This window comes from Stomoxys calcitrans, chromosome 4 (genome assembly GCF_963082655.1).
Source record: "Stomoxys calcitrans chromosome 4, idStoCalc2.1, whole genome shotgun sequence".
Classification (NCBI taxonomy): domain Eukaryota; kingdom Metazoa; phylum Arthropoda; class Insecta; order Diptera; family Muscidae; genus Stomoxys; species Stomoxys calcitrans.
Window position 1 is genome coordinate 75427593 of NC_081555.1, and position 10898 is coordinate 75438490.

General features: G+C 39.6%; 1 protein-coding gene across 1 annotated transcript; it reads left to right on the forward strand.

The window, feature by feature from the left end:
- Positions 1 to 239: 239 nt before the first annotated feature.
- LOC106091846 (vitellogenin-3) lies at positions 240 to 10578 on the forward strand. Its single transcript, XM_013258528.2, has 3 exons — positions 240 to 611; positions 9402 to 9661; positions 9721 to 10578. The coding sequence occupies exons 1-3, from the start codon at positions 380 to 382 to the stop codon at positions 10435 to 10437; spliced, it is 1209 nt and encodes a 402-aa protein (XP_013113982.2). The 5' UTR covers positions 240 to 379; the 3' UTR covers positions 10438 to 10578.
- The last annotated feature ends 320 nt before the right edge of the window (positions 10579 to 10898 follow it).

Sequence of the window (10898 nt, forward strand, 5' to 3'; positions counted from 1 at the left end):
CCACAGTGGTTGTGTAGGGTATAACAATTATTTATAGGCGCACAACGAACATGGTTGGTTTATACACTCCAACATTCGTACATAGATTTACATATATTCATTTGTATATTTATTTACATACATACATATGAGCAATGCATTTCCATTGTTTTCCTTTTATTTTATTTTTATAGACTTTATGTGATTTGATTTTAGAATTCCCACATTGTCGCTGGGTTCTCATATAAAACCGAGTTCTATTCTGTGAACACATTTTAGTCTCTAAATTTATCGCAAGGTGTGTGTTCACTTCAAAGGAGTCGACAATCATTAAAAGTTCCGGATTGGAATTTATGGCAGTGTTTTAAACAAAGTGCATAAACGTTGCGAAATTTACAGAATGAGATCGCCGGTATCATATATTTTCATCGGACTTTGCGCCCTCATTGCTTCCAATGAGGGTCTTGATTTAGGTTTTAAGAATATCCTCATCTCTACGGGCGATGTAACCGCGGGGGTCATCAAAGATGTTGGCAATAAATTGCCAACTCCCAAGGGATTGTTTGAGACTAGTAAGCAGTTGGTTGCTGGCTATCCATTTGAATTTGTGTCATCAGCAGTTAATCAACTTTGTAAGTATATGAATAGAATAGCTTGAATAAGTACCAAGGCACTAAGTATGGCCGGACCGCAGTTTGGATAACCACCACCTCGGATATATATACTCGTATTAACTGCCTTTTGTCTTAATACAGTAAAAAAAATGCTTAAATTTTTTACCCATAGTAGCTATAACGAAATATGATCACATTTGGACCAAATTTCGGGAAGAAATTCCAAAAAGTCTAAAACAATTCATTGTATTAAATTTCAATGAAACCGGTTAAAAAACTCACTTTTTGTAGGCTCAAAAACTAAATCGAGGGATCGGTATATGTATATGGCAGCTTTTTCCAAATATTGTCCGAACTGGGCAATATTGAACATGGAAGTTGAAGAGCCTAACACAGATTTTTGTCCAAATTTCAAATCCGACAACATTTGAATGCTAATGAGGTTGAATATGTTATTCAAAGAACTGATCGATAACTATTTTTTCAATTAGTTCTCTTATAGCGTTTCATATTCACATTTATTAATTAAATAACTCACAATTGTAAAATAAACAAGTTAGTCGAGTGGCGCCGACTATACAACTACCCTACAATTAGAAATTGGACGCTATTCCTGCTTCTAAACCAACTTTGTTGCACTTCGGCAGAGGTTTTCAAGTGGGTAATAATATAACCCGTACCAAAATACGATTCCGTAATAAATACTGCTTTATAGTGTAACTAGACGAACCGGGTCCGCTTCGCTACCCCTTCTTTAACTCTCTTCTTAGGTTGGGGACACTCCGCCCTGAATGTGGATATCGAAATTGTGCCCTTAAACTTAATACATGTTTCGTGCTCCACTTTCAAATGCATTTTATATGAGCCCCATCATGGCATGATCGGTAAATAAGTTCTGTTTGAGGGTGGACTGGATCCCAGGGTCCTTGTCCGAAAAATGAGTATCAATTTCATACTTCACTCCCAAATAGCTTTTATATAATTCACTTGCCGAACCGCACCCTTCTTTAAATCTCTAATATTTTTTAAGAGTGGGCACATTTCCCCCTTATGGTGGATATCGAGGTCCTCCCCCTTAACGTGGAGGGTCCTCCTCCACCCGATGTCTTAAAATTAAATAGCCAATATTTCCTTTGAAAATTTTAAGAAAATCGGTTTAGCCAAGTTTCATATAGTCATAATGGGTCTAATGGCGTTTTTGAGGGGTGGCGTGATCCCCTATACTTCGATCTGATTTTGTATAACAAATTCAAAATCTACTCCCGAATAACTTTCATTTGAGCCCCATATTGAAATGAACGGCCAAGAACCCGATGGGTACTTAGGCTCAAATTTTTATACCAAATTCGTATTCTACTCTCCAATACCTATATTGTCCCGATCGGCCCACTTTTGATTTTGGGTTGTGTTTTTGGCATAAGGGCGAGAGTCCGTCCCACTTCCGATACCGAAAATTACATAGCCTTCTAGCCGACCCTGACTCAGCTGCGCCTTCTTTATTTCAGCCTGATATTCTCTTGATATTTGATTTAGGGGTGTTTTCGGGGTCGAGGTGGTGCCCCAGACACTTGGCCCTGAAATAATATCAGCTTTGTGCTCTTCTTTCAAATACCATTTATTTAAACCCCATATTGCCATTGGTTTAGGGGAGTTAACACGATGAGGCGTCCCCCAAACACATGGCCCCAAATAGGTTATCAAATTCGTTTTCTAATCTCAAATACCTTTCATTTGAGCTACATATTGGCATGGTCGAAAAATGTTTTCCCTTTGGGTTTTCTTTGGGAAAGGGGTGGTGCCCTAAATACATGGTCCTACATTTGGATATCAAATTCGTATTCTACTCCCAAATACCTTTATTTGCGCACCATATTGCGATGGTGAGTAAAAAATGGCTGTTTGTGGGGTATTTTGGGAAAGGGGTATACCCCCAGAAAATTGGTCCCGATAGTGGATATCAATTCTTACTCTACCCCCAATTCCTTTCATTTATGCTTCACATTGACATGGTCGGTAAATATGGCTGATTTAGGGGTGTTTTGGGGATTGGAGTGGTCGCCCAAACACTAACCTCGGAAAATATATCACCAACTTTGATATCAGATACGTGGTCTACTTCCAAATACCTTTAATTTGAGCTTAAGATACGTTTTCTTATCCTAAATACCTTTCATTTAAGTCCCATATTGTCGTGATTGGTGTAAATATATGTTTGGTAGGTTACTTGGACCCAATTTTTAATATGAAATTTGTACGCTACTCCTGAAAACCTTTCATTTGAGTCATATATTGTAACGATCGGTTCACTTTTATTTTTGGGTAGTAGTTTTGTGGTAAGGGTGGGTCCGCCTCCTTTTCGATATTAAACAAGAAAAATTTTTATTGCATTTTTATCGAAATATAGTTCGATTTGGACCGAATTCGACACTTATATTGAGAGGTTTAATAAGTACAAGTCATTGTTCAATTTTGTAAAACAAAATATTGGTCATTTCGGTAGCCATAGCCAAATATAGGCGATCTAAACCATATACGACACGGATGTATAAAAGCTCATGTGTTAAATTTCAGCGTGTCAGATTATGAATGTGCTTTTTATGAGGTCAAGACTTTAAATCGAGGGATCGGTCTATATGACAGCTATATCCAAATCTGAACCGATCTGGGCCAATTCAAGAATGATGTCGAAGGGCCATACACAACTCACTGTCCTAAATTTTGGCGAAATCGTACAATAAAAGCGCTTCTTATGGGCTCAAGACCTATATGGCAGCTATACTCAAATCTGGACCGAGCTATGCCATATCGCAAAAAATATGTCGAGGGGCCTAACTTAATTCACTTTCCCAAATTTCGGCGACATCGGACAATAAATACGCCTTTTATGGGCCCAAAACCTTTAAATCGAGAGATCGGTCTATATGGCAGCAATATCCAAATCGGGACCGATTTAGGCCAAATTGGAGAAGGATGTCGAAGGGCTTAACACAATACAGTGTCCGAAATTTCGACAACATCGGTAAATAAATGCGCCTTTTATGGAACCAAGACCTTAAATCGGAGGATCCGTCTATATAGCAGCTATATCCAAATCTGAGCCGATCTGATCCAAATTGAAAGAAGGTGTCGACTGGCCCAACTCACTTTCCCAAATTTTTGCAAAATAGGATAATAAATGTAGCTTTTATGGGCCTAAAACCCTAAATCGGCAGATTGGTCTATATGAGGGTTTTACCAAGATATAGCCCATCTTCGAACTCAACCTGCTTATGGACAAGAATTTGTGGAAAGTTTCAGCTCAATATCTCTATTTTTAAAGACTGTAGCGTGATTTCAACAAACAGACGGGCAGACCGATTGACATTGCTAGATCGTCTTAGGTTTGTACGCTGATCAAGAATATATATACACTTTATAGGATCGGAAATCGATATTTCGATGTGTTGCAAACGGAATGACAAAATGAATATACCCCTATCCTTCGGTGGTGGGTATAAAAAATATATAGCCTATGATTTCTTCCAGACCAATCTTCCTTTCATCGCGCACTTCTTCTTCTTCAGCGAAGAAGCTCATTTTTGGGTCAATGGGTACGTGAATAAGAAAATTTTGGGGTGAAGATCAGCCAGAAGCATTGCCAGAGCTAACAATGCATCCAGAAAATGTTACAGTTTGGAGCTGTTTATGGGCTGGTGGCACCATTGAACCGTACTTCTTCAACTATTATGTGAATTGTAACGTAACTGTGAATGGTGGGAGCTATCGTGAGATGATATCAAACTTTTTTTTACCCAAAATGCTAGGGTCTGACTTGCATGGTGTAACAATGGACTTATTGAGAGGCGAGTTCGGTAAACATTTTATTTCACGGTCGCGGCCGGTCAATTGGCCGCCTAGATCGTGCGATTTAACGCCTTTAGGCTAGTTTGTGGGGGGGGCTATGTTAAAGATTATGTCTATACAGACAAACCGGTTTCAATTGACGCATTGGAAACATTTATTTGTGAGATACCGGCCGAGATGTTAGAAAGAGTATGCCAAAGCTGATGTACCATTTGAGGCACAGTCACGGACAACATATGCATGAAATAATCGTCAAACATTAAATAATATGGACCATATTATCGATTCAAATAAGATTTCAAGCATTTTTTTGAAGTTTCTGTTTCTTTTTTGAAAAACTTTCCTAAAGCTCTTAAAAAATCACCCCTTAGTAATCTGAACCGATTATGGCAAAGTTCACCAAAAATGTCAAGTCATATGAAAATGATGTGTGCGTGAGTATTGGTTGAAAATTGATAACATTTTTGCAATATTACTCAAAATCAGACGAAAATACAAAGGAGGGCAATTTCTACTTTGTTCACAATTTAATATGGACTGACAGACAGAGGAGGATTATGAGACATTGAGGATTTTGTCATTTCGACCAAAAAATAGGTAAAATGTACATTTTCGCCTTCGGATGAAGAACGCGTTCAGATTTTTAATTTTTCCATTTTAGTTTTAATATTATACTGCATTCTTCCAAACATTCAAACAAAATTGGTCTTGTAGATCTTATCTTATCTGCTGTTTTATGAGTAAAGTTACGCACATTTAAACTAAATATTGGAGTTCACGAATATCCTAAATAAAGGGTGATTTTTTTGAGGTTAGGATTTTCATGCATTAGTATTTGACAGATCACGTGGGATTTCAGACATGGTGTCAAAGAGAAAGATGCTCAGTATGCTTTGACATTTCATCATGAATAGACTTACTAACGAGCAACGCTTGCAAATCATTGAATTTTATTACCAAAATCAGTGTTCGGTTCGAAATGTGTTCATTCACCGTAACGTTGCGTCCAACAGCATCTTTGAAAAAATACGGTCCAATGATTCCACCAGCGTACAAACCACACCAAACAGTGCATTTTTCGGGATGCATGGGCAGTTCTTGAACGGCTTCTGGTTGCTCTTCACTCCAAATGCGGCAATTTTGCTTATTTACGTAGCCATTCAACCAGAAATGAGCCTCATCGCTGAACGGTGAATAAACACATTTCGAACCGAACACTGATTTTGGTAATAAAATTCAATGATTTGCAAGCGTTGCTCGTTAGTAAGTCTATTCATGATGAAATGTCAAAGCATACTGAGCATCTTTCTCTTTGACACCATGTCTGAAATCCCACGTGATCTGTCAAATACTAATGCATGAAAATCCTAACCTCAAAAAAATCACCCTTTATTTGCTGAACGCCAATATATTGGTGTAGGTGCCTATGAAATGATAGCAGCTAGTTTAAAGTGCGACATTCTTAACCGTAGACTTGGTACGGTGCAGGTTAGTTTAGGTTTTGTTGAAAAGAGGATGTGGATATTAGTCCGCCCAATGCCACTACATTTAAGCCAGTAATCGGTTTGTTGTGCGCCCTAAAACTAAAAAGTAACCTCGAAAAGAAAATTTTTAGTTAAGAGTTCCGTTCTACTAACAAATTCCTTAATTGTTTTCCATACTACTCCCCTAAGTTGGTTCATTTCTGATATTGTGTCGCCACCTAAGTACCGGTGACTTTTAGCCGCGCAATGACATAGGAAATGCTCCAACGTCTCATCATCTACCCCAAATGTTCTACACAAGCTAACGCTTGCCGCTTCGATTTTGCATAAGTAAGCTCGTAGTCCTATGTGTCCCTTTATGATACCAAAAGCTTTACTGACTTCTTTCTTACTTCCTTTCAGTAATAACTTCATCCTCTCACGATCCGGATCTCCCCATAGGATTTTCGCCATCTTACCGACTGTTTCGCTGTTCCACTGTGTTACATGCGCATTCGTCGCCCACTTCCTTAAATCGGACTACGTCAACTCGAAAGGCTTCGGATTAACCAAGTTTATTGACGGCAATCTTCTGGCCTTCACTGCCAAATCGAGTACTCTTTCATTCCCCCCAACTCCGTTGTGGCCCAGCACCCAAACGATGCGGATTGGGCCTTCTTCAGAGAAGACATTAATCTCCTTCTTACAATGCAAGACTATTTGTGACCTTACCCTCCTAGTTGTTATTGCCCTTATGGTAATTTTCTGTTCAAAAAGATGTTCACACTCGACGTCCTCACGTGAAAACCACACCACTTCACGCATTCCGTGATCACCCGGATCTCCTCCTGCAGGACCGTATTATGGTCGGGCAGTCCAAAACAGATCTCAGTCCTTGGGCTATCAATGTAGACCCCAGGCCCACTCTGTCCTCTAGCTTTGATCCATCCTTGTAACATGATTCTTCAGTCCAAGACTGTGACGCTGGCAGCAGCGCCTCGCACTTGAACTCAAGTATCGTCCCAGTTATCCGATTATAAACCTCTTCCCTTCCTTCCAGGTTTCCTATCGTCGCCTCGATTATTTCGCGATGGTATGAGCTGCTCCCATCCTCAATCCATTCTCCCATCACCTTAAGTCTCATAGCCACAGTGTCGAATATCTAGAATAGTCTCCATTACTCCGAATATACCAAGACAACAAGACAATGTTCTCTGAACCGGTTGTATTGTCCTTATGTTGCACTTTTTCTCCATCGCAGTCGATCGAACTACTGAGGCGTAAGTAAGTATTGGTCTAATCACGCTCCTGTAGAGCCGGTGGACTATCCTCGGATGTAGGCCCCATTTCAAGCCTACGGCCTGTCTACATAGTGCCCAACATCTGTTAGCCTTCTCAGTACGCTCCTGTATGTGACACTTCCAATTCAGTTTCCTGTTCAACATCACTCCTAAGTATTTCTTGTCAGATATCGAAGTCGTTTTGTTGAGGAAAGGTGGTGAGTCAATTGGCCCACCTTGGTCATAGCTGGTTCGGATCCTTACCCCTTGGAAGTATTATCTTCTGCATAGCAGCCGGATTCAAATCCTACTTCAGTCATCATACATAATAGGTTATTTATGATGGTCACCCATAGGGGACTCCCTCTGTGGAGTGACCTGCGCCACTTTCTCCCTTATATCTATGTCATGGAACCTGTAATTTATCCACCTGTTCCTTAGCATATGTTTTATCTAGTCTCTAAGAACCCGGTCCACCCGGTACTGATCTAAGAATTGGATCAATGTTTCAGTCCGCACATTATTTAATGCCCCCTCGATGTAAATGCAAACCGCCAATTTGTAAGTCTTGGCATCGAAGAATTCTTCTTTTTTATGCACAACCTCATGCAGCGCAGTCTCCACCGACCTACCCTTGACATAGGCATGTTTTTTGTATTTGAGCAATTCGCTCGATGTCCTCGAAATATTCGTCTAAGACCCAATAAAGTATATATATTCTTAATCGTCATGACATTTTATGTCGATCTAGCCATGTCCGTCCGTCTTTCCGTCCGTCTGTCTGTTGAAAGCACTCTAACTTTCGAAGGAGTAAAGCTAGCCGATTGAAATTTTGCACAAATACTTCTTATATGTGTAGGCTAGTTGGGATTGTAAATGGACCATATTAGTCCATGTTTTGATATAGCTTCCATATAAACCGATCTCGTATCTTTACTTCTTGAGCCACTAAAGGGCGACATTTTTATACGATTTGGCTGAAATTTTGCATTTTATGATTTTCAACAACTGTGTTAAGTATGGTTGAAATCGGTCCATAACCTGATATAGTTATCATGTAAACCGATCTGGGGTCTGGGGGCGCAATTCCTATCCGATTTGGCTGAAATCTTGTACGACGTGTTTCGTCATAACTTCCAACAACTGCATTAAGCAAGGTTCAAATCGGTCTATAACCTGATATAGCTGCCATATAAACCGATCTTGAATTTTGACTTCTTGAGCCACTAGAGGACGCAATACTTATCCGCTTTGCTGAAAGTTCGCATGATGTTTTCTGTTATGATTTCCAATAACTGTGCCAAGTACGGGTGAAATCGGTCCGTAACCTGATCTAATCTTGAATTCTTGAGCAACTAGAGGGCACAATTATTATCCGATTTGGCTGAAAATTAGCATGACGTGTTTTGTTATGACTGCCAACAACTGTGCAAATCGTAAATCGGTTCATAGCCTGATATAGCTGCCATATAAACCGATCTGGGGTCTTGACTTCTTGAGCCTCTATAGGGCGCAATTATTATCTGATTTGGGTGAAATTTTGTACAACGGGTTCTCCTATGACCTTCAACATACGTGTCAAATATTGTCTGAATCGGTTTATAACCTGATTTAGCTCCCATCTAAAAAGATCTACGTATTTTACTTTTTGAGCCCCAAAAGTGCGAAATTTTTATTCGGTTTGCCTGAAATTTTACACAATGACTTCTACTGTGATCTCCAACAATCATTCCATTATGGTCCGAAACGGACCATAACTTGATATAGCTCCAAAAGCATAGCAATTTTTTTCTTTTATCCAAAGGTGTTTGCCTAAAAAGAGACACCGGGAAAGGAACTCGACAAATGCGATCCATGGTGGAGGGTATATAAGATTTGGCCCGGCCGAACTTATCACGCTTTTACTTGTTATTACAACAAGCCGATTAGTGGCTGAGGTGTATGTCCGTAGGTGTATATTTGCATCCTCTTTTCAACCTAACCTATTAATGTTTTTTTTTATATCTTCCTTTTGGGCTTTACAAAGAAATGCACTAAGTTATTGTACCCTGACCTAATGAGACGTCTTTAATGTTCTTCATAATTCAATCACGTTGATTTTTTTTGGTAGAACCATAAAGCAGATGGTGATTGTGCTATATGTGTATGAGACATGCAGATTTCTTGTAATAAATTACACAGAATTTAATCAAATTATATATATGTATGCGTTTTTCTTGCAGGTGCTTCGGCTTTGTCATCCAACACAATAACTCCCAAATTTTCTCCCAACATCGAAAAGTTAAATTTTCAACTGAGAACAGCATGCAATCGTTACAGCCACCCACTACTCAAGGCCAGTGAAATGTGGACAAGCCCTGAGTTTCAGCCCAACAAGAAGGTAGTAATTCTAGCCACAGGTTGGACCACCACTGTTAATGACACTGAACTCATTGATGTGTTCGCCAAAGCCTATGCCTGTAGAGGCGATGTAAACTTTGTGGTAAGTAGTGAAGTCGAAATTTTCAAAAATATTCTTAAAAATAATTTTTTTTAATTTAGGCAATAGATGCTGCTTCATTTGTCGATACTCTGTACACTTGGTCAGCCTTTAATACCGAGGACTTGGGTATGCACATTGCAGTAGGTCTCGAGCAATTGGTCAAAATTGTTCCCACTGAACGAATCCATTTGATTGGCCACAGCTTGGGTGCTCATATTATGGGAGCTGCTGCTCGTTTCTTCCACGAGAAAACTGGCAAAATGATACCTCGTGTTACAGGCTTGGATCCAGCCAAACCCTGCTTCAATGAAGGGGAAGCCCTTTCGGGTCTGATGCGTGGTGATGCGGAATTCATAGATGTAATTCACAGCAATTCTGGTGTGTTGGGTAAACGCAATCCCACGGGAGATGTTGATTACTATCCAGGCGGTTTAGATCCCTTACCGCCAGGCTGCGTTAGTGTTACTTGCGCCCATGCCAGAGCTTGGGAATATTTTGCGGAAACAGTCTACCCAGGTAATGAAAACAATTTCTTGGGTGCCCGCTGCACGTCGTTGACACGCTTGCGCGAAGGCAAATGTCCAAAACAAGAAGTGCCCATGGGTTATTCAGCTCCCACAAATGTCAAGGGCAGTTATTTCATGGAAGTTCGCGGTGAAGCACCATTTGGTATGAAAGGTGATAAACATCGTTCATTGGGCTATGAGAAATGCGGATCTTGCCCTGAAGCAAACAAGGAACAGACGTCACAGAAAGCGGAAAGCAAATCAAGTTAATCAAAAATCTCCCAAACATTTCCATTGTTGAAAAAATACACATGTATGTTAAGAATCTTGTTATAAGTGCGTGCAGTTGTTTTGTTAGTCAAGACAATAATAAAAAAGCCATACTCACGAGAATGTCGTCAAAACCGGAAATATTTTAAAATATTAAAATGTCATACAGTTTTAAGGTTCTACTATGTATTGTTGCAATATTGAGTGGTGGTTAAATTATAAATTGTAAAAACTGGGGATTATCATTGAAAGTGTTCGCGTACTCAAAAATTTGTACAAATTTGAGCAAATATATACTGCAAGTCGTTCGCAAGATTTTGAAAGTTTGTACACAAATTAACATCGACAGACAGACTGACATAGCTAAATCGAATCAGAAAGTTATTCTGAGTCGATCGGTATAATTATCAGTGGGTCTATCTATTTTCCTTCTGGGTGCAATAAGTTATCTTCCTTCCAAA

Coding starts and splice junctions, on each gene's coding strand:
- LOC106091846 (XM_013258528.2), top strand. CDS start 380: ATGAGATCGCCGGTATCATATATTTTCATCGGACTTTGCGCCCTCATT. Junction 612..9,401: donor ATCAGCAGTTAATCAACTTT/GTAAGTATATGA, acceptor TTTTTCTTGCAG/GTGCTTCGGCTTTGTCATCC. Junction 9,662..9,720: donor GAGGCGATGTAAACTTTGTG/GTAAGTAGTGAA, acceptor TTTTTAATTTAG/GCAATAGATGCTGCTTCATT.